Here is a 24,364-nt window from a genome sequence, read left to right as displayed (position 1 = left end):
AAATTGTGAAGGTATATTGTGGCAGGTCCCCAAGCGGTCTTTTCTAATACCTGAGTTTCTGGCGAAGCTGGAAATTACTGGCAGCTTCCCCAAGGGACGGCTTTATCCACACCAGGAAGGGGAGCACAACTCAGTGGGGAGGTTGCTTAATGCATGGCTGAAATAAAATCATTTCTGAGAGACAGGGGGCTGTAAAGCTAGTCTTTCTTCACCCCCCACCCACCCACCCACACTCCCTCCCTCTCTTCTTTCTCTCTCTCTCTTCTCCTCCCCAGTAGTGTAGTTTACTGCTCTCTGCCTTCTCTTGAAGGGTTCTAGTTTAATAAAGTTTCAGAGGCTGCTGGAGCAGACAGCTAGACAAATACCCTTGTGTGTTCTTCTTTGTCTGAGACACAGCTTTTTGTTATGTTCTTGCAAATTTGATTTCTCCCTCTGTCTTTCGTTTTCTCTCCCTCCCTCTGTCTCTTTCTCTCTCTGCATTTGTCTTCATATCCCTACTCTCCTTCTCTCACTCCCTCGATTTCTCCTTCTGTCTCTCTTTCTATCCCTCTCTCTCACTCATACACACACAAACACACACTCATATGCACACATACTCACAAACTCTCTCTCTTGTGGTTGAGTTCGGTCTGTCTCTATGCTTTCTGTCAGTGCTCGCTTTCTTTCTCTACGTTTTGTTCTAAGTCGACGCAAAGATGCTGAGATGCAGGCAGACTGTGCTCTGGATGGAGTGCAGATGATGGGTGCATCACACTTGTCTATTCATGGGTTGCATGTTTCGTCACAATATTGTTTTGAACATTCGTTTTGGACTGATGCTCGACTGAGCATTCTACTCAATGCTTCGTCAAGGTGCATTACAGTGGCTTGACAATACAATTACATTTAGAAGGAGGCAAATATAACTAGTAAGAAAACCTTTTGTCGTCATTTTGATGTCACCAGATTGACTTTAGATGCAGTATAAGGTTTGCTAGCTAGCGAAGATTGAGGGGAGGCCACCGCATTTTAGCTAGCTAATATTAGCATTGCTAGCTATTTTGACAACCTTTGCTAGCTAATGACAACATTGCCATCTGTCTAATAATGCCGACAAAGTTGTTTCCTACTAAATATTTGACCACTTTAGCAATGTCATCGTATTTCCAGGCACTATAGTGTAATTTAGACAAAACAGTAGTTAGCCTCCGTCCAAAATGACTGGATGCATCAACACTTTGGGGCACCACTATGGCGCCGCCAGTAGAGGGTGGCTTGAGAACATTCAAAGCAATGGCATGACGCAACCGAGTGACGGAGGTGCAACCTATGAATTGGACAATGACCTATCTATCTATGACAACATATCCAAGCAATGCCTTTTGATTTCTTTAAAAACGTATTTAGTCTTGCTGCTGAACATGTTAACATATTATGTCATACTATGATGCACGACTATCGAGTTGTGCTATACATGTAATCAGATTCATCATCCGCTGAGGTTATAGGTAAGCTGATTTGGACTTGTCATTCAAACATCATTGCTTGTACTTGAGATGTTTACTCATATGTACTGTATTTCTAATACTCTGTGAAGGTCTATATTGTTGTTTTGATAAGGAGTATTCTGCATTGTGTTGCCAGAGCAGCAAATTACCTAGGTCTAAATGTCCTATTTCATAATTATACAAGTCTGCCCTTTCCACTGGGAAGCCATGCACACTTCTATTTAATGTCTATGGATGATTTATCTTGTCTTTGTCGTAACCTCAAAAACAACATCAAACCCCAGCTACATGCAGCCTCTCTCTTTCTTCTCTCTCCCTCTCTATCCTCCTCTCCCTCTCTCACCATCCCCACCTCCTCCTCTCCCTCTCTCACCATCCCCACCTCCTCCTCTCTCTCTCTCACCATCCCCACCTCCTCCTCTCCCTCTCTCACCATCCCCTCCTCCTCCTCTCCCTCTCTCACCATCCCTACCTCCTCCTCTCCCTCTCTCACCATCCCCACCTCCTCCTCTCCCTCTCTCACCATCCCCACCTCCTCCTCTCCCTCTCTCACCATCCCCACCTCCTCCTCTCCCTCTCTCACCATCCCCACCTCCTCCTCTCCCTCTCTCACCATCCCCACCTCCTCCGCTCCCTCTCTCACCATCCCCACCTCCTCCTCTCCCTCTCTCACCATCCCTACCTCCTCCTCTCCCTCTCTCACCATCCCCACCTCCTCCTCTCCCTCTCTCACCATCCCCACCTCCTCCTCTCCCTCTCTCACCATCCCTACCTCCTCCTCTCCCTCTCTCACCATCCCCACCTCCTCCTCTCCCTCTCTCACCATCCCCACCTCCTCCTCTCCCTCTCTCACCATCCCTACCTCCTCCTCTCCCTCTCTCACCATCCCCACCTCCTCCTCTCCCTCTCTCACCATCCCCACCTCCTCCTCTCCCTCTCTCACCATCCCTACCTCCTTCTCTCCCTCTCTCACCATCCCTACCTCCTTCTCTCCATCTCTCCACTATTGGTAAATAATTCACCCTTTTCCCTGTAACAAGCCGTGGCCTTAAGAGGACAACCGTAGCATACCTGTAGCTGGGATAAACAAAGCTGCCAGTCTGCCCCCACAAGGGAAACAGAGGGATTTGGTACAGAGGAGGGGGATAAGTCATTTCCTTGTGAAAGGCTAACACCAGACTAGCTGACAGTAATTAAACCCTATAGGATCAAGGTTATCTGAGGCCTAGCAAAGCGTACACCCTGGCCGTGCTTGCAGGATGCTGTGTCCGCCAACTCGTAGAATTGTGTCTCTCTCTGCAGCTGCATACTCTGCAGAGTGAATGAAAGCCCATTCAACCAACCAACCAACCACGTTAAAGCTGCACAATGTACAGTTTGAGTTATTTTTCCATCCCTTTTGACATAATGGTGGGTGTTGCGAAAATATGAGGCAATATAGGCTTAAACCCAAATATATTTGCAATAATGTGAATGACCTTTGGACAGTTCACTCCATTGTAATAGGAGGTAGTAGCTACCTCATTAAAATTTTTATATACCACATGCACCCAATCTTTATATCTGAATTATAAAATAAGTTTAATACGAGTGTTCAACGACTCATATACAACCCTGTTGTTGCACTCGTAACTTAACATTTGGAGTCTCCTCCGTCTGCTCACTGGAGATTTATCCCATGCTGTACCTGTGACTGAGTCACCTGACCCAGGCCTCAGCAGGGCGTCGAGGTGGCTTGACTCATGTTTGACAAATTACCCAGGGGGATGTGCATTCCCCACCTCTTTGCCCACATTTCCTCCCTGCTGTATGCACAGTACGCAGTATTCTATTCCCCTCGCCAAGCTCCTCATTGAGACAATGAAGAGTCGGCACGGCAACAGGGACACTCACCTTACTAACCCAGTGACTCACAGGAAAATACAAACTGAGGAAGGGATCCGGCACGGCTCTGACCTATCTGCTACTTCCTGTGTTTCTGTTGGTGCTGGATGTATTATGGTGAAGTGACGACCCAGCATGGATCCTGTGACCAGTAGGAGAGGCTTCTTCTGTGTGTTGGCATGATGGGTACTACAGTGGTAATCTCATTCTACTTTATAGCCCTCTACCTCTATCTCTATATTGCTATCTCTTGATAACTCTATCTCTCTTTCTTTGTCTTGGTCTCTCTCTCTCTCTGTCACTCTCTCTCTTACTCTATCTTTCTCTTATTATCTCTTACTTATTTGCATGCTAAATCTAATTAAACGTCACTTATTTCTTACAAGGTAAAATAAATATGCATTGGGGCATGACTGCCTTAAACAGGCAAACCACGGTAATCACATTGTGTATGTATACTACAGTAGACTACTATTAAATAGTTTGTACTAGAGCCAGATAAGTGCTCGTGTTGTTCTGTGATGTTAATAGCCTGGTGTAGAAAAAAGGAATTAACTGATATGGATGTAGCTGTCAGTGATAACTGATATTGGGGGACTATACACTCATTCCCTGGAATGATGATCCTTGAAATGGCTTCATCACGCTAAGCTGCTCATTGGTGATGGACGTGAGATTATGGACCGACTCCACACCATAACGAAACACTACTATACTGTCAGCAAGTTGGATGAAATGAATATTATCTCGCAGACTGTGCTACTCCATTTAGCCTACTGATCATAAAGTAGCCCCACCCAGAACTTCAGATTGTAGTAAATATGTGCTACTATGCTAGTGACATCTGTGAGAGTCAATGTGATGTTTCTGTGTTGATTTGAACGTGATCTTCCTTCAGATCCTAATTCCATATTGCATGGGTGATGATGATAATTCATCCGGGGGCGTTGTTTGGCAGTCAAACTGAGTTCCACTCTGGAGAACAGACAAAATATTGTCTCGCAGGTGGTGGAGATGGGAGAGAGCTTATGTTAAGTAAATAAGAATCTGTGAGAGAGGGACCCAGAAGAGGGGCATCATGGGTAAGGATAGAGGACCACAGTTGTTTGGCTGGAATGCTGATGATTCAGACCCAGAGACCCTGGAATTTTACAAAAGAAAAGTGTCCAACAACTACGCAGGTAGCCATGTAATCTTTTCAGCATAGGCTACACCAGGTCAAGATAACCGCAGGTAGCCATGTAATCTTTTCAGCATAGGCTACACCAGGTCAAGATAACCGCAGGTAGCCATGTAATCTTTTCAGCATAGGCTACACCAGGTCAAGATAACCGCAGGTAGCCATGTAATCTTTTCAGCATAGGCTACACCAGGTCAAGATAACCGCAGGTAGCCATGTAATCTTTTCAGCATAGGCTACACCAGGTCAAGATAACCGCAGGTAGCCATGTAATCTTTTCAGCATAGGCTACACCAGGTCAAGATAACCGCAGGTAGCCATGTAATCTTTTCAGCATAGGCTACACCAGGTCAAGATAACTGTTTTCGTCCAGCTGATGAATAGATAAACAGGAATAAATCAATGCGTAGTGATGGATGAATAAATAAAATGCCCTGTAGTCATTTGTCTGATGTGATTCAGGCCTAACACACACTCACACACCAACACATTTTATTTATTTATTTTATTTCACCTTTATTTAACCAGGTAGGCAAGTTGAGAACATTTACAATTGCGACCTGGCCAAGATAAAGCAAAGCAGTTCGACAGATACAACGACACAGAGTTACACATGGAGTAAAACAAACATACAGTGAGTGTGAGGAGTTAGAGGAGAAGGAGGCATTGTAATCTTCCACAGTGATCTGTCCGTAAAATGCACAACAACGTTCTTCGAGCACTTTGTCATTGTGATGCGATGAGTCGCCTGAATACCAGCAGAAAGGAAACAATAGGAGGGAAAACAAAGCCACAAAACCAACCCGCCTAAATGTGTCTGCCATTTGACGACTCCATACTGTTCACATTGCATGGGACTCCTGGCACGGTTCCTCGGTCGGGGAGCGGGGAGAGAGACAGAGAGCGAGGGAAGTGTTGGTCAGGAGCCTGGCCCATCCTCTGGAGACCTTCCTCGCTTCCTGCCTCTCTGTTGTAATATGGACCGTTTGAGACTACCGACCAGGTTTAACGACAGCCCAGAAATCCGCTTTAGGAACACAAACATAAAAACTGAGCCGACCCACCATTAGCGATCAGTAAAAAAATATAATTAGGGGGACTGTGATAATTGTGTCAGGGGGGAGATAGATCTGATGAGTTAGTGAGGGGAGAAGAAGCAGGAAAATCTTGCCATTGTGATCGTGGCGGCTTTGTTACTTTTTGGTGTTGATTTAGTTTCTCCCATTGATCCACCCATCCATCTGTCATTTTCTCCTTCGCTCCTTCCTTCTCTCTCTTCCTTGGATTGGGAGGGGAGAGGCGCCTGCTGGCTTTGGAGGAGCAGGGATGAAGATGTTTATTCATCTGGAGGGTATTAGAGCCATGATTAAGGAGAAGAGGAGGAGGAGAGGAGGACGGCGACGTCTGCAGCCTTTGCTCAGAAACCAGCTACTCAGATGGATCCTGGCACAGATGCCAAAGAAACAGAGAAAAAAGACAATACAAAAATAACACAGCTAAAAACATTATATCAGCTAGGGAAGGGGTTGGAGTTTACCTGGATCTCTCTATCTCTCTTTCACTCTCTCTCTCTCTGCCTGTCCTCTCATCTAATTATTAATGAATGCGGTTTCTGTTGAACCTCGGAGAAGTGTCAGTGCTCCAGTGATCTGAGTTTTAGGAAATCTTGACATTTAAGACAGGGATGCATAAAAATACATGGGCTGTTTGCTTGGTTTGCTTGTTTTCCTCCCTCCCCCCCTCCATCCCTCTATCCCTCTATCCCTCATCCCCCTCTCTTCTCCTCAGTGGTGCATGTTTTCCACTCCCTCCTGGACTGTCTGGAGTTGTTATACCGCTGACAAGACCACATGGCATTGACGAGATATCAAACGGAGAGCCAGAGTGGATTAATCAGGGGAAGGCAGGGTCAGGGCTTAGAGGTCAAGGTTCAGGGTGTTCTGGTGCGTGCATTCTAAGACTAGTAGGCTACCTAGCATATGTCTAGCTGTCTGTTGTTAGCCTCTCCTCGGTTCCATGCTTGATCTGGCTCAGTACTGTAGCTAGCTCAGTTCCCAGAGACACCGGAGGTCTTTGAAACAGACGATTGTCTAAACATCAGCCGTGTTCTCAGTAGTAGGAGGTTGAAAGGTTCACTGACCTCCGCTTTCCCCTGAACGGAACATGCTGCTGAGAGGTAGATTACTCAAGTGCTTCAAGAAGTAAACATCCACACATTTTCCATAGATTCATTTTTTTTCATTAGGGTGTCTAATTCTTCAAATTGTATAATTAGGCTGAGTGGGTCACCATGACAGTATGCATATGAAAATATGATTTATTTTGCACTTTGAGTCCAGCACTTGGTTCATAAGTAATAGATAGCACCTCTAGGAAGTTGCTGAGCCAACACAATTTTAATGAAGCAGCAAACCATTGAGTAACAGCATATTTCCATGGCTGTATATATTTATTTAAAAAAGTTTTATCACATAAATCACGTTCTCTGTGAGTAAATTAACAGGGAAAATAAAACACTACTGTCCATGTAAATTCCCCCTCTGTGATGTGTGGAAGAAGGTGAAACCAGGTGTAAGAGGATGGTAGAACATAGCGGAATGCTGTGTTTCTCCAGCTGGCTAGTTGTCCACTGGGTCTCCAGCCTGCCTGCCTACATGCTTCCTGCCTGCCTAGCCTGACTGCCTACCTGCTACCTGCCTTCCTGCCTGCCTGCCTAGCCTGACTGCCTACCTGCTACCTGCCTTACTGCCTGCCTAGCCTGACTGCCTACATGCTACCTGCCTTTCTGCCTGCTTAGCCTGACTGCCTACCTGCCTGCCTAGCCTGACTGCCTACCTGCTACCTGCCTTCCTGCCTTCCTGCCTGCCTAGCCTGCCTGCCTACCTGCTACCTGCCTTCCTGCCTGCCTAGCCTGCCTGCCTACATGCTACCTGCCTTCCTTCCTGCATGCCTAGCCTGACTGCCTACCTGCTACCTGCCTTCCTGCCTGCCTAGCCTGACTGCGTACATGCTATCTGCCTTCCTTCCTGCCTACCTAGCCTGCCGCATTGGTGAGGGAAAGGGGCCAGTACACACTGCCCCCTGTAGTACCCAGATCCAACCCAGCACTCTCCCCCTCACTCCCTCAGAGCCAGTGCAGTGAGGCAGGAGTGATGGGCCGTGCTGGGGGACAGATTGTCACCCCTCCTCCCCCTGCATCCCCCCTTCTCCCCCCTGGGAGGCCCACGGGAGCTGGTGGTCCGGCCAAGGCCTGGGGCGGGGCAGAGCCTCCTTACTGTTAGTGTGTTCTCTCCTCTCCTGCAGTAACTGCCATGGTCAACTATGTGTTCTTCCTCTAGCTTCCATCAGCAGCCTTGAGTTGAACAACACCCACAATCACACTCATATACTGTTAAGTTAGTTAACAATGCTTTATGGTGGGGCTGATCTTGTAACAGTGAATAGCTGGGGTGAGGAAAATGACCAGATCTCACCATTCTTGGTGGTCACAGTGTGTCTTCTCTGGCATGGTTTCATCATTGACTCCAGGAGAACACTAAGGTTCATCTTCATGATGATATTGTACATGGGGCTATAAGAGACACATCATATGCATCTTGCTCTCATGTCCCTTTACCATGATCTGTCACATTCTTTTATGATAGAAAAATATGTTCCGTGGTTTCTGCTCTCACACGTCTCGTCTGTCTTCAAGACGTCAGAACAGTGGGATCAAGACCCATGATAAGTAATTGAATCCCTCTCCTCCTCTCCTCGCTCTGTCTCACTCTCCCCTTCCATGTCCTCATGGAAAGAAAAAGGCCCCAGCTCGTAAAAGATGACTGGCCGCCCTACTTTCCCTCCGCTGGCCCTCCATTTGTCTATGTTTCCTGGGACGCCACTGGGGCACTGTGATTTCTGGGACAGTGACCAAGTGCTACTCTCTGTGCTGGGGGACATGGGTAATGTGGACAAAGTAGTTGACAGTTTTCTGCTTCCCCGTGGTTGGGGCAGACAGAGCCGTGAAGGCCGGTATAATGGACCCCAGGCCACTGAGACAGCTAGGCAGCAGTTTAATGTTCCTGCTTCTAGTGTCAGGCCCTGTGTAAAAGCCTCCCCTTGACTGCCATTTTGGTGTGTGTGTGTTGTGTTGTGACAAGGCGTGTCATTGTGAGCATGACGTGACAGGAAGAGACACGTTGCTAAGGTGCCACTGAAACCCTGGGAAGTGCATCCTTCTATCATTCTCGACCCCTCCCTCCTCTCTCGCTCTCTCTCTCTGTTCTCTAGTAATGCACCCATCCCTCTCTCCCTCCTGACCCTCTTTTTTCCTCCTTTAGTAGTGTTGCTGTAGTCCCCTCTTCCCTCTCTTCCGGTAGCATGTCTGATTTGATTGTTCTTTGGCAGGGGGAAAGCAGGGCCTGACATTTCTCACTGATGTTTAAAAAACATATTGTATGCTAAGAGATAGTGGAAGAGAGAGCGCAAGATAGGGAAAGAGGGAGAGAGAGAGAGAGGAGAGAGAGAGATGGAGAACTAAAGAAAGAGATGATGGGAAGGCAAGGACATGCAAGGCTTGGCATTAAAACCATCTCCTATGGGCAAGAGAGGACACTCAATATTCTAGTTCTACTTGTGTATGTATGTATGTATGTATGTATGTATGTATGTATGTATGTATGTATGTATGTATGTATGTATGTATGTATGTATGTATGTATGTATGTATGTATGTATGTATGTATGTATGTATGTGTGTGTGTGTGTATGTATGTATGTATGTATGTATGTATGTATGTGTGTGTGTGTGTGTGTGTGTGTGTGTGTGTATGTATGTATGTATGTATGTATGTATGTATGTATGTATGTATGTATGTATGTATGTATGTATGTATGTATGTATGTATGTATGTATGTATGTATGTGCGCATGTGTGTGTGTTTATGTTTGTGTGTAGTGTCAGTGGTAATATGTGTGAGAGACTGGTGCAATAAGCCATGTATGGCTACCTGGCACTTCTCTTTGAGTGCTGCTGGGAATGTTCAGCACTCCATTTTGACTGGATGTGATTTCTTTTTAACCAGGGCTGTCGCAGTGTAGCAGTGGCACTGTATGTAAAGCCTTGGGGCTGGGCTCGCTCCAATAGCTCTGTGTGGGGTCCTGAGTCGGCTCAATGATCCAGTCATCTGAGGAGAACTGGAATTAGCCTGAAAATTGAAACCATTGAAACCTCTTTTTTTCATATGAGGGAAACGGGAGTCTCTTTAGCTAGCTAAGCTGAAGCCTCTCGCAGCGTTCTAGCCTCCGCTTATTAGATCTTAAGTGGTTGTGTCACATAAAGCACTGAAGATGATATTGTGTTGTTCAAACATGATATCATGTTTGATATGCGCTTCAGAATGTGCTTTGAGATGACACATCAACAATGACACATTAACAGTCTCGAGGGGATTGTCAGACTACTTTTACCAGTAGCCATAAAGGATGCCTTGTTCTTCTTCTCTCTGAATATGAAGTAGGGTCATAGCGTTATATCAGACGCTTTGGCAGTTGTTTGTTTATTCAATGAATCGCCAATCCTTGCTGTGCGGAACACAAAGACATGCAAGCTTGTGCACTCACACTCAAGCACACACGCACGACCACGCACACATACACTCACACTCAAGCACACACGCACGACCACGCACACATACACTCACACTCAAGCACACACGCACGACCACGCACACATACACTCACACTCAAGCACACACGCACGACCACGCACACATACACTCACACTCAAGCACACACATACACTCACACTCAAGCACACACATACACTCACACTCAAGCACACACACACGACCATGCACACATACACTCACGCACCCTCACTTGTGTACGTGCGCACTGATACAGTTCCTAGGAAAAATCCCTATAAATATTTCTGGTATGATATCAAGTTGTTTTTTTGATTTGGGAAAGGTGCATTGACGGTTCTCTCTATCATAAGAATATGCAGTGTTGGGGAAGCTTCCCACTACTTCACAGTGGAAGAAGTTAAGCTGCACTAATGGTACCCTTAAGGAAAATATAGTTTACTTAACTGAAGTTACTTTGAAAAAGTCATCCAAACTACTTAAAACTATCTGAATCTGAAATGTCGTAGAATACAAATGGCAAGAACAGTTCACTCTGGAGTCAGATGTTAACACAATGTGTAATTTAGACAAATTTAAATTAAACACAACATGTGAGAATTAGGCATACAAAATGTGTTTCGAGTGAGAATTAGGCAGGTCACCCATATTTGATCTTATTTTAGCAAAAAACAATAGTGTGTATTTCCAAAAGGTAGCTACACCATGACATGGTAAAACAGGAATTAACTACTGAACCACTACCGAGATGTCAATTTAGTTCCACTACCACCAAGCTACTACCAAATGTAATGAAATTACTAGTTGAACTAAATGTAGTTCATTACTCCCCAACACTGAGAATAGGGAACAGGTGTTTGACAAAAGTCTAGCGGTATAATTGACAGAAGATCTCCTAAAGCCTTTGTCTGATAAGATAAGGTAGTGGATTTGGATAAAAGTCATCTGTCTCTGGAATAAGAGACAAGGTGCTCTAGCCACCCCTGTTTAGTTCTGTCAGGCAGAGATAAGACTCCTTGAACTGCTCCCAGGAACCCAGACAGGAAGCCACAGGTGCCAACAGTGAGTCATTCCCTAAGCATGGCCCTTAAAAGCTTAATGCTGTCTGTGCGTTATGACTGGATAAAAAAACAATCACTAGCAGCTTGTCGTCAGTCGTTAAAGTTGATGTCCATAGCGGTGATTTAGGGGTAGAGGCCATAGACTGACACAGAGGCCTGTCTGGTCTAATTTATCATGCTACGCAAGCTGGGAGGGGAAACATGCTTTCACCTCTTCTGTCAAATTGTCCTAGTTCTGATGACAGGGCAGAGAGAGGTGGAGTTACACAGTCCTGCACTATAGAAGTATAGAATAGGAGAAGCTTGAACGTATTCATATTCTCACCCACCTAAACCATAATGACCACACCTGTGACTTCGCTGCATTCCTGCTCATTTCTCAACATGTTTTATAGTGAAGACATGAGGAAGAATGGGGTCACAGAAACAAACCAATTTGAACTAACAGATACTGTACTGTAGCTATATTTTTGCACTAAACGCTTGAAGTGAAGCGCATGTCAGCTTACGGGTCGTTAAGAGCAGTGTCTGTGTGTGTGCAGGAGCAGTAATGGCAGCAGGTCCCTGGCTGAAGGGCTTATTTGAACAGCCATATTTACTCAGTGAGAGAGAGCTAAAAATGAACATGGAAGAGAGGTGGCACACAGAGAGTGTAGACTGGCTTGGAAGCTCAGGGTGATTATGTATGTGTGTGTGTGTGTGTGCGCATGCACACGCGGGTGAGTTCATTTGTCAGTGACTGTGTTTGTGGTGGGTAGTTTTGTTAGGTTGTGATTATTGTTATATATATTTTTTATTTTACCTTTATTTTACTAGGCAAGTCAGTTAAGAACAAATTCTTATTTACAATGACGGCCTATCAAAAGGCAAAAAGGTCTACAGCTGGGATTAATAATGAAAAATACATTTAAAATCTAGGACAAAACACACATCACGACAAGGGAGACACCACAACACTACATAAAGAGAGACCTAAGACAACAACATAGCATGGCATAGCAACAACATGGCATGGCATAGCAACAACATGGCATGGCATAGCAACAACATGGCATGGCATAGCAACAACATGGCATGGCATAGCAACAACATGGCATGGCATAGCAACAACATGGCATGGCATAGCAACAACATGGCATGGCATAGCAACAACATGGCATAGCAACAACATGGCATGGCATAGCAACAACATGGCATGGCATAGCAACAACATGGCATGGCATAGCAACAACATGGCATGGCATAGCAACAACATGGCATGGCATAGCAACAACATGGCATGGCATAGCAACAACATGGCATGGCATAGCAACAACATAGCATGGCATAGCAACAACATGGCATGGCATAGCAACAACATGGCATGGCATAGCAACAACATGGCATGGCATAGCAACAACATGGCATGGCATAGCAACAACATGGCATGGCAGCGACACATGACAACTAATAGAGGAAGGACCAAAAACAAAACAAAATAAAACTATTGTAAAATAGATTGTGTCTGTAGAATGTGTATAATATGTATAAACTGAAGGTAGAAGCCTAAGTGTTATTGTTTATTAGTTCACTCCAATTGGGGGAGGGATGGTAGGGTTTGGGAATAATAAAGTTATGTTATAAAAAAAAGTATGTATGTCTATATAGGTATGTGTATGTATATATGTGTATATGTATACGTGCGTGTATGTATATGGATATATATATTTACCCCCAAAATATACAGGGGATTGGAAATGATGCAGACAATTACATTGATGGAATCAACATTCTTTCTGCAAGTTTAAGCTGATCCACCCCTAAAAAATAAATAAATAAAATGTAAAAAACACATGACAGCACAGCATGGTAGCAACACAACATGACAACAACACGGTAGCAACATAACATGACAACAACATGGTAGCAACATAACATGACAACAACATGGTAGCAACACAACATGACAACAACACGGTAGCAACACAACATGACAACAACATGGTAGCAACATAACATGACAACAACACGGTAGCAACATAACATGACAACAACACGGTAGCAACATAACATGACAACAACATGGTAGCAACATAACATGACAACAACATGGTAGCAACACAACATGACAACAACACGGTAGCAACATAACATGGCTGCAGCACAACATAGTAGCATCACAAAACAGGGTACAAACATTATTGGGCACAGACAGCAGCACAAAGGTAGACACAACAATACATCACACGAAGCAGACACAACTGTCAGTAAGAGTGTCCATGATTGAGTCTTTGACTGAAGAGATGGAGATAAAACTGTCCAGTTGGAGTGTTTTTTGCAGCTCGTTCCAGTCGCTAGCTGCAGCGAACTGAAAATAGGAGCGACCCAGGGATGTGTGTGCTTTGGGGACCTTTAACAGAATGTGACTGGCAGAATGGGTGTTGTATGTGGAGGATGAGGGCTGCAGTAGGTATCTCAGATAGGGGGGAGTGAGGCCTAAGAGGGTTTTTTAAATAAGCATCAAACAGTGGGTCTTGCGACAGGTATACAGAGATGACCCCAGTTTACAGAGGAGTATAGAGTGAAGTTATGTGTCCTATAAGGAGCATTGGTGGCAAATCTGATTGCCGAATAGTAAAGAACATCTAGCCGCTCGAGAGCACCCTTACTTGCCAGTCTATAAATTACATCTCCATAATCTAGCATGGGTAGGATGGTCATCTGAATCAGGGTTAGTTTGGCAGCTGGGGTGAAAGAAGAGCGATTACAATAGAGGAAACCAAGTCTAGATTTAACTTTAGCCTGCAGCTTTGATATGTGCTGAGAGAAGGATAGTGTACCGTCTAGCCATACACCCAAGTACTTGTATGAGGTGACTACCTCAAATTCTAAACCCTCAGAGGTAGTAATCACACCTGTGGGGAGAGGAGCATTCTTCTTACCAAACCACAGGAGGTGTTCCGAACAAGGTTAAGCAAAGAGAAAGCTTGTTGGACACTAAAAAAGCTTTGTTGTAGAGCGTTTAACACAAAGTCTGGGGATGGGCCCGCTGAGTATAAGACTGTATCATCTGCATATAAATTGATGAGAGAGCTTCTCACTGCCTGAGCTATGTTGTTGATGTCAATTGAGAAGAATGTGGAGCCTAAGATCGAGCCTTGGGGTACTCCCTTGGTGACAGGCAGTGGCTGAGACAGCAGATGTTCTGACTTTATACACTGCAGTCTTTGAAAGAGGTAGTTAGCAAACCATGCCAAAGTCCCCTCAGAGACACCAATACTCCTTAGCCGGCCCACAATAATGGAATGGTCTACTGTATCAAAAGCTTTGTCCAAGTCAATAAAAATAGCAGCACAACATTGCTTAGAATCAAGGGTAATGGTGACATAATTTATTGACATATCCATAACCTGAGCAGAAACCAGATTGCATACCAGAGAGAATACTATAGACATCAAGAAAGCCAGTCAGTTGATTATTAAGTTTTTCCAACACTTTGATGAACAGGGCAAAATAGAAATTGGCCTATAAAAGTTTGGATCAGCTTGATCTCCCCCTTTAAATAAAGGATGCACCGTAGCTGCCTTCCAAGTGGGAACCTCCCCAGAGAGAAGAGACAGTTTAAAAAGATCAGAGATCAGCTTGGCAATGATAGGGGCAGCAACCTTAAAGAAGAAAGGGTGTAAACCATCTGACCCAGCTGTTTTTTGGGGGTCAAGTTTAAGGAGCTCTTTTAGCACCCCAGTGACCACCTGCAGGGAGAAACTTTGTAGTGGGGCAGGGGAAAAAGAGGGAGGAGCATCGTGGGCTTGTCGCATTGGAAAGGGTGGGAGATGAGGAAATGTTGGATGAGCAAGGAGGCAAATAGGAATCCTGACTTAATGAAATGGTGATTAAAGAGCTCAGCCATGTGATCCTTGTCAGTAACAACCACATCATCAACATTAATTGACATGGGCAGCTGTGAGGAGGAGGGTTTATTCTCCAGGTCTTTAACCATATTCCAGAACTTCTTGGGATTAGACCCACAGAGAGAGAACTGCTCCTTAAATTAACTAACTTTGGCCTTCCGGATAGCCTGAGTGCACTTATTTCTCATTTGCCTGAACGAGAGTCAGTAAGCCTGAGTATGCATGTGCCGACCCTTTCACCAAATCGAATTCTTGAGGTGGAGTAACTCTGACAGATCACAGTCGAACCAGGGGCTGAACCTGTTTTTAATTCTCATTTTCTTTATGGGGGCATGTTTGTTAACAATACCACTGAAAATATAAAAAATAAGGTCCAAGCGTCTTCGACAGAGAAGATCAAGATGATTCCATACCAATTTACAGAGTCCAAGTCATGAAGGATAGCTTGCTCATTAAAGTTTTTTAGCAAGCGTCTTTGACAAATCAGGACAAGTCGTTTCACTGAGCAGCCATTACGAACACAGGCTGTAAAACAGTGATCACTAAGGTCATTACAGAAAACACCAGACTGATACCTATCAGGATTATATGTGAGGATAACATCAAGGAGAGTAGCCTTTTCTGGGTGTTTGGAGTCATACCTTGTTGGATAATAATCTGAGAAATTTAGGGAGTCCCATTGCTTTAGGACTTGGTCAGGTGGTTTAAGCATGTCCCAGTTTAGGTCACCTAGCAGGACAAATTCAGACTTAGTGTAAGAGGCCAGGAGAGAGCTTAGGGCAGGTAGGGTACATGCCGGTGCTGATGATGGATGATATCATCCAGCAACAGTCAACAAATCAAATCACATACACATGGTTATCGTATGTTATTGCGAGTGTAGCGAAATGCATGCGCTTCTAGTTCCGACAGGGCAGCAGTATCTAACAGGTAATCTAACAATTCCACAACAACCACCTAATACACACACATCTAAGTAAAGGAATGGAATAAGAATATACATTAATGGATGAGTAATGACAAAGCGGCAAAGAGCTATTTGAAGTTTAATGCTTAAAACCAGCAAATCAAATTGTTTGGGAACAGACTTGGTGGAGACAACTGAGCACTGAAGGTGTTCCTTGGTAAAGATTCCCACCTTTGGAAGATTTGTCTTGACGAAAAATGTTATAACCAGAAAGGTTAACATCAGTGTTCAAAACACTCTTTCTTAACCACATCTCAGTAATGACCAACACATCTGGATTGGAGCTGTGAACCCACACTTTCAATTGATCCATTTTAGTGTTAAAGTGCAAAAAAAAAACAGGCTTTTACAAGAGCAGAAATCAGTGACGCAGATATCAGAGCAGAATTGGGGCTAGCAACAGTAGATGGGCCCGGGTGCACATGCACATTAATACAATCAGGGCACGGCAGAGGACAGGGAGAGCTCTGCAGTGTTGATTGATGACATTTGAATGTGCATTAGATGGCAACGTTGTACCACAATTTCATCAGGGTTGTGTGTTTCACTGAAGCCTCGATAAAGGTTAGAAGTTATAGTAGTTATACATTTAAGTGAAAGCTGATATGCCAAGATTATTTTGTAATAATTAGTGAACAGAGCCCAAAAATATTTTGTTTTTAAGTGCCACCATTCCATGTGGACCTCCAACTTAGAACAAACCAAGAAAGATAACATATTTAAATGTAGCTCAAAAAACGATATTTGTAATGCACCAGTCTTAGCTAGAGAATGAGCACACTCTTACTTAACAGATGTCAAATGAGTTTCCAGCTGTCCCCTGTATCAGCCCCGCAACCAAGTTGTTTTGTTCTATGTAGCAGACATTTAAAGGAAAGAGAGAGAAGTGGAGAGAGAAAGAGAGTCCAGAGTAAGAGAGAGAGAGAGAGAGAGCCCAGAGAGAAAGTGAGAGAGGAAAGTGCCCAGAGAGAGAGAGAGAGCGAGAGGGAGAGCACATTTCTTTCTGGTCTGGCAGGAGTGCATTTTGAGAGAGAGAGAGAGAGAGAGAGAGAGAGAGAGAGAGGGGGGAAAGAACCCAGAGAGAGACCATAAAGAGAGAGAGATTAAAGACTCCAGAGCCCAGAGAGAGAGGGAGAGAGAGGAGCAAGGGAGAGGGACCTAAGATGGAGGTCTTCCTCCCAGGATGTGACAGGCTGTTGGCTGGAGGATGCTCAGGAAGGCCTTGGCAGGCCAACAAAGACAGCCCTTCAGCTCCAGGGTGTACTTTTTCAGGCCTCAGAATACCCTTTGGCAGCGGCGCAGAGAGCTCTGGCGTGCACAGGCCCCAGAGACGGACGGACGGGGAAGTATAGGCCTGCTCGCCTCGCTTTTATTTACTCAGGCTGATGAGACCTGGGCATTTCTTGTCTGGGTGAAGTAGGGAAAAAACAGAGCCTCTCTCTCTCTCTTTCCTCTTACGTCTCCTGGGGTTGAACAGTACTTTCCATCTGCCGTTGTTCACACACTTGTCTTGGCTGTGGGTGTGTGTTGGGGAGGGGGTTGTGTGTGTGTGGGTTACCTGAGCTCTTGTCCTCAAGTGCTACCACCATGGAGATATGAAAAACATATAAAATATGCCTTGGTGATGATAGGGGCAGCAAAACATATAAAATATGTTGTATAGTGAACACAAGTTATCTAGCTACGAGGGGTCAGTAACCACCTGTTTGCCAAAAAGCCATATCAGTGCGTCTTTTGAATTGCACACCGACATCATTTCAAAACAATGTGAAGTGTTAGTGGGAATAGCAACAGTTCATAGAAAGCAGCGTAGATATCATTCAGAAGACATTAGGTCACACAGGTACGATTAACAAACCGTAAAGTCCCTGGAATACTGTACTCACAGGTCCAATGTCAACACAGCTATACGGTCTACATACATATATCATCAATTCACTTGTGTTAATCAACAATGTGGCACCATGGAGCATGTTAAGTCAATTAAGCATCTGACAGTTCAACTCAAATGAGGGCCCACATGTGTACCTTACTCATGACTCCCACTCCCCACTCTTGGGTTTGTATGTTAACTAATGTATGCAGCTCAATGTAATAAAGACATGATATAAATAATATACATCAGTCAACATGAAGGGAGGAGGCAGCCTTGACAGCATCGCAATGTCTGCCGGCGATGCCATCAGACAGGCGGAATTACATTTTTCCTTGTATATATCTTGTTATATGTATTGTTTGTTTTGGTCTCGTCTCCTAGCTAGCATGCTTGACTATAAGGCATTGGTCATTCCTCTCTGCTCCGCTGTCTATTCCAACCCTGGAAGTGTGTGTGTGTGTGTGTGTGTGTGTGTGTGTGTGTGTGTGTGTGTGTGTGTGTGTGTGTGTGTGCGCGTGCGTGCGCAGATCCTCCCACACTGTGGGGGAGGGCATTCCACTGACTCACCCATCCTCCCTCAAAGCAGAATAAAACAACATGGATGAAGTGGATAAAGAAAGTCAGTAGATGCTTTGGTTTTCTGCCTGCTCCTTGAGTGAGAGCTTGTGTAAAGTGGGCTGTGGGGGGCAGGGGAATAACCTCTGACCCCATCTGTTTCCTGAAGATAGGCCCTGATGACGCCTGTAAGTGCTCAGTGATGGTATGTTTTCCTGACAAAAGGCAGATCTCTTTCCCCATCAAAAACAACAGAACGAGAGAGAGGGAGAGAGAGACTTACAGTATGTGTCAGCTGAAAGATAACATGGTGAAGGGGAAGGTTGGATTCTGGAATGATGGAGGCTTTATGCTTTTCCCCCAGCCGTCCCATAAATAAATAAGTCAAATACATCTGTGCAGTTTCCTCTTGTTTTTCCCGTTCCAATGCAGGTTTTGGCCTTTTGACTTGGGATTTTTTTCTGAAGGGGTGAGATTACATGGTTTTATTCAAGTAAAGAAGTGCACAGCACTTAGAATTGGGCGGAGGGAAGAAGTGGTCCGTCAACTTTTGAACATCCTGGAAACTGGTGTTTATATCACACTGTGTGCTGTGTTACGCAACATTGGAATGTCAACGAATAGCCGATTGTGATAACGATAAAAGCGAGGGCACATTGGCAGTTGTTCTGATGTCCCCTGGTCATTCACTGCACCTGCTTGTCCTTGGGTGAGGTATTTATCCACCCCCACAATTCCCCCATCACTCTCTCTCTGACCTCACCTTAACCCTTCACAGTGCCCCCTGGCACACCTTATCTATCCAGCACCGGCTGCCTTATGGCTCAGTTTAGCCAGCACTCACTCTGCTCAGCCAATATTCTATAATCTAATATCTAGAACAGATTAGTGGTCAGAACAAACCGCGTTTCTCTTAAAAAGTTGCTCATTTTGCGGTTGAGACGAGAGTGTTGTTTTTGCATATTTGTGTACAATGTGTGTCCATTTCTGTCTTTGTTTCAAATCTCCCTTTTGACTTTTGTTTTCTTGTCTCCGTTGACGTAAGGTCATTTTAAAGCCTATTATTTCATAGAAGCTATTCAGGTAATTGCTAAAGAATAATAAACATGTTCTAATTTACCTCATGTGGGGCTTACATCTTGAAGCTCCCCATTGCCTTGTGTTGGGGTTTAAATGTCAGAGAGTTTGCATTGTGAGTCACGGTGGGCTAAGTCCTTACATGGCCCCATACAAGGTTAATTGTGGTAAAAGCGCTTTCATTTTTCTTTCCTTACCTGTAATTATACTTTTAATAGCAGGTTGAAATGTACCATTTTAGATAACTCCTAAGATGAGGCATTGTTTCCTGTGAGAGGCAAGCATAATGCAGTAACAAGAGAAAAAATGTCAAAGTAACAAAGGAATGTAAACTCATACTTAGCTACCTTGCAATTACCATAATGACTAATGCCACAGCAGCCAACCTGTACTATTTAACAGAGCTGAGACAAATGAGTTCCTAATGCAATCTGACAAAACACCTCTCTCTCCCTCTCCCTATTGTTCCCCACTTTCTCTTACCGCTCTCTCCCTCTCTCTCCCCCCTCTGCTCTCTCTCTCTCTCTCTCTCTCTCTCTTCTCTCTCTATGTACCTGTATCTATGTACAGACGGTGTTGATCTCGATGATGACCCATCCTGTTCTTGGCCTGCATCATCTCCATCCAGTAAAGACCAGACTTCCCCTGGCCACTGCGAAGACTATGATTTTGGCGAGGATGAAGGGGGCCCCGGCCTACCGTACCCGTGCCAGTTCTGTGACAAGTCCTTTAGCCGTCTGAGCTTCCTCAAGCGCCACGAGCAGAGCCACGGTGACAAGCTCCCCTTCAGTTGCACCTTCTGCAGCCGCCTGTTCAAGCACAAGCGCAGCCGCGACCGGCATGTCAAGCTGCACACCGGCGACAAGAAATATCATTGTGGCGAATGCGACTCGGCCTTCTCACGCAGCGACCACCTCAAGATCCATATGAAGACCCACGCCTCCAACAAGCCCCACAAGTGCCCTGTGTGCCGCCGGGGCTTCCTCTCCTCCAGCTCCCTCCACGGACACATGCAGGTACACGAGCGGGGCAAAGACAGCAGCAGCAGGGGGTCAGGCAGTGGATTCTCCAAGGAGGAATGGAAGCTGAAGGAGACAAGGAAGTGCAGCCGCTGTGAGGAGGGCTTTGACGTCCCTGAGGAGTTGCAGAGGCACATCGCTGAGTGCCACCCTGAGTGCTCTCCATCGGAGGACGGGGGCCTGTGCGGTGCCCTGCAGTGCATCTACTGCCACGAGCCCTTCAGCGATGAGGGCATCCTGCTGACCCACATTGATCAGGCCCACAGCCATGACCGCAAAGGTCACTGCTGCGCCGTCTGCTCCGAGCACTTCCTCTCCGTGGAGGACCTCTATGCCCACATGGACATCCACCAACTCCCTGAGTCCAGTAACCACAGCAACAGCCCTTCCCTGCTCACTGTGGGCTACACCTCCGTCTCCAGCACCACCCCGGACTCCAACCTCTCCGTCGACAGCTCCACCATGGTGGAGGCCGCCCCACCTGTGCCCAAGACCCGGGGGAGGAGGAAGAGGGCTGCCCAGCACACCTCACATGACGTCGGGGGACGCTCCTCCAAGCAGCCCAAGATCTCCTACAGCTGCATCTACTGCAACAAGCAGGTGTTCAATAGCCTGGCCGTACTTCAGATACACCTGCGGACCATGCACCTTGACAAACCTGAGCAGGCACACACCTGTCAGTTCTGCCTGGAGTTGCTGCCCTCCCTGTTTAACCTGAGTGAGCACCTAAAGCAGGTGCACAATGCCGAGGACCATGCCGCCCTGGTGGCCAGCCTGCCCGACGCCTTGCTCCAGTGTAACTTCTGCACTGAGGTGCTGAGCAACCTCAATGCTCTTCAAGAACACATCCGCTGCTCCCACAGCTTCCCCAGCCCTGTGGCCAAGGAGAGCAATGCCTTCTTCTGTCCCCAGTGCTTTATGGGGTTCCTGACCGAAGCCACGCTGGAGGAGCACGTCCGTCAGACCCACTGCGAGGCGGGCAGCCTGCGTTTCGACTCCCCCCTGGCGGTGACCCCCAAGGAGCCCGTCATGGAGGTGTACTCCTGCTCCTACTGCACCAACTCGCCAATCTTCAACAGCGTTCTGAAGCTGAACAAGCACATCAAAGAAAACCACAAGAACATTCCGCTGGCACTGAACTACATCAACAATGGAAAGAAGTCTCTGCGGACCCTCAGCCCTTCCTCACCCATATCGATTGATCAATCTTTCCTTCATGGTTCCTCCTCTCGTGGCAATCGTGGCATTAGCGAGTTCATCTGCAACCAGTGTGGGGCCAAGTACACCAGCCTGGACCTGTTCCAGACCCACCTGAAAACTCACCTGGATGGGATACAGCCCCAGCTCACCTGCCCCCAGTGCAGCAAGGACTTCCCCAACCAGGAGTCCCTGCTGAAGCATGTGACAGTCCACTTCACCATCACCTCTACCTACTACATCTGCGAGAGCTGCGACAAGCAGTTCACCTCAGTGGACGACCTGCAGAAACACCTGCTGGAAATGCACACGTTCGTGTTCTTCCGCTGCACCCTGTGCCAGGAAGTGTTTGACTCCAAGGTGTCCACTCAGCTCCACCTGGCCGTCAAGCACAGCAACGAGAAAAAGGTGTACCGCTGTACCTCATGTAACTGGGACTTCAGGCACGAGGCCGACCTGCAGCTGCATGTCAAGCACAGCCACCTGGAGAACCAGGGCCGGGCCCACCGCTGCATCTTCTGCGGGGAGTCCTTCGGCACGGAGGTGGAGCTGCAGTGCCACATCACCACCCACAGCAAGAAGTATAACTGCCGCTTCTGCAGCAAAGCCTTCCAAGCCATCGTACTTCTGGAGAAGCACCTGAGGGAGAAGCACTGTGTGTTTGAGGGAAAGGCCCAGAACTGTGGCGCCAATGGATCAACCACCGGAGGAGTGGACCACCACCCAGCGACCAAGGACGACGCAGAGCTACAGGGTCTGTTGACCAACAGCCATGGTGTAGGGGTGGCAGGATCAGGGGGCGTGTTGGAGTCCCCAAACAACCATGATGGGAGTGAGGAGGAGGTGGACACCGCTGACCCCTTGTTCGGGTGCGACATCTGCGGGGCATCGTACACAATGGACTCCCTCCTCACCAACCACCAACTCCGAGACCACAACATCCGCCCGGGCGAGAGCGCCATGGCGAAGAGGAAGTCAGACATGATCAAGGGCACCCACAAGTGTAACGTTTGCCAACGCACCTTCTTCTCGGAGGCAGGTCTGAGGGAACACATGCAAACCCACCTGGGCCCCGTCAAGCACTACATGTGTCCCATCTGCGGAGAGCGTTTCCCCTCGCTGCTCACACTGACCGAGCACAAGGTCACCCACAGCAAGAGCCTAGACACAGGCAGCTGCCGAATCTGCAAGATGCCCCTGCAGAGCGAGGAGGACTTCATGGAGCACTGCCAGATGCACCCAGACCTGAGGAACTCCCTGACGGGCTTCCGCTGTGTGGTGTGCATGCAGACCGTCACCTCCACCCTGGAGCTCAAGATTCACGGCACCTTCCACATGCAGAAGACTGGCACAATGTCCACCAACCACCCCATCGGCCGCACCACCAATCTGGCTTCCCACAATCACCATCATCACCAACAACACCACCAAGTAAACCAGAAGCTCTTCAAGTGTGCCTCGTGCCTGAAGGAGTTCCGGTCCAAATCTGACCTGGTGAAGTTAGACATCAACGGGCTGCCGTACGGGCTGTGTGCCGCGTGTGTCAGTGCCGCTGGCTCAAAGAGCTCCAGCCCCAAGGTAATGAACGGAGGCAGGCAGCAGCAGGGAGGGGGAGGAGCCACAACCCCAGCCATGCCTGCAGCAGCATGGACCGCTCATATGGAGAGTCTCAGCCCCGGGGAGGGGAAAGGCAAGCTGGCCCATTCATCGTCATCGTCCTCCTCCTCTATCTCCTCAAGCGCTGCCAAGACTCGGTGTACCAGCTGCAATGTGAAGTTTGAGTCAGAGGCGGAGCTGCAGAACCACGCCCAGACGGTGCACAGGGAGCAGGGAGGGGACTGCAACAGTGGGCAGCTCAGGACCCCACAGATCTCCCCCATGCCCAGGGCAAGCCCCTCACAGACTGAGGAGGTAAGGGACTTTAATACATGTAAATAAATAAACAAAAGGTGCCGGTTTCTCTGAGAGAGATTCAACCTAGTCCTACACTAAAAAGCTATTTTAATGGAGATTCTTTATTGACCATGCTTTTTATTCCTGGACTAGGCTTCATCTGTGTGTGTCAGGGAAACCGCCCCTGTATGATAAAACACATCTTATAAAATTACCTGAGTTTTTGGGTTGTCCAGTGAGCTTGTTAATTCATCACAGAGTATACAAATTAGTTTCGGATTTGTAGCCAAAGAACTGCTCAGAACTTCTCAGAGTGCTCAGTAAGAATGTGACATTGACATAGTATAAAACTCTGTGTCCTTGTGTTGTCTTTTCCTCCTGGTCTCTTGCTCAGAAGAAGACCTACCAGTGCATCAAGTGTCAGATGGTCTTCTACAGCGAATGGGACATCCAGGTCCACGTGGCCAATCACATGCTAGGTAGGAGAGGTGACTCATTTCATATTTCTCTCCATGTTTATGGTCACTTGTTTTGAGGTACTGTCTAATGTAGTCATACAAAGGAATATCTGTTGATATATTGTTAATTATTCAACATATTTCCCGAAGATATTCCATTTACACTCGATTTTGTTCATTTTGCAGACGCTCTTAT

The 24,364-nt window shown here is 46.5% G+C and overlaps 1 protein-coding gene across 8 annotated transcripts in view; it reads left to right on the top strand.

Annotated features, from left to right (window-relative positions):
* The window catches only part of LOC109874837 (zinc finger protein 521), a 181,451-nt gene that overhangs the window by 52,800 nt on the left and 104,287 nt on the right, over window positions 1-24,364 (top strand). For 3 of the 8 annotated variants that reach the window (XM_020466863.2, XM_031809979.1, XM_020466860.2), the window contains exons 4-5: window positions 20,172-23,728; window positions 24,105-24,189. In XM_020466863.2, coding sequence (XP_020322452.1) covers window positions 20,528-23,728; window positions 24,105-24,189 — 3,286 coding nt within the window. In that variant the 5' untranslated portion in view covers window positions 20,172-20,527. Of the gene's footprint in view, window positions 1-20,171; window positions 23,729-24,104; window positions 24,199-24,364 lie in introns of all 8 variants that reach the window. The other 5 variants (XM_031809978.1, XM_031809976.1, XM_031809980.1 and 2 more) reach the window with 3 other exon arrangements.

The sequence above is a fragment of the Oncorhynchus kisutch genome, linkage group LG30 (genome assembly GCF_002021735.2).
Source record: "Oncorhynchus kisutch isolate 150728-3 linkage group LG30, Okis_V2, whole genome shotgun sequence".
NCBI classification, from domain to species: domain Eukaryota; kingdom Metazoa; phylum Chordata; class Actinopteri; order Salmoniformes; family Salmonidae; genus Oncorhynchus; species Oncorhynchus kisutch.
The sequence above is the reverse complement of the archived record's forward strand: the minus strand, read 5'-3'. Positions and strand labels throughout refer to the sequence as shown.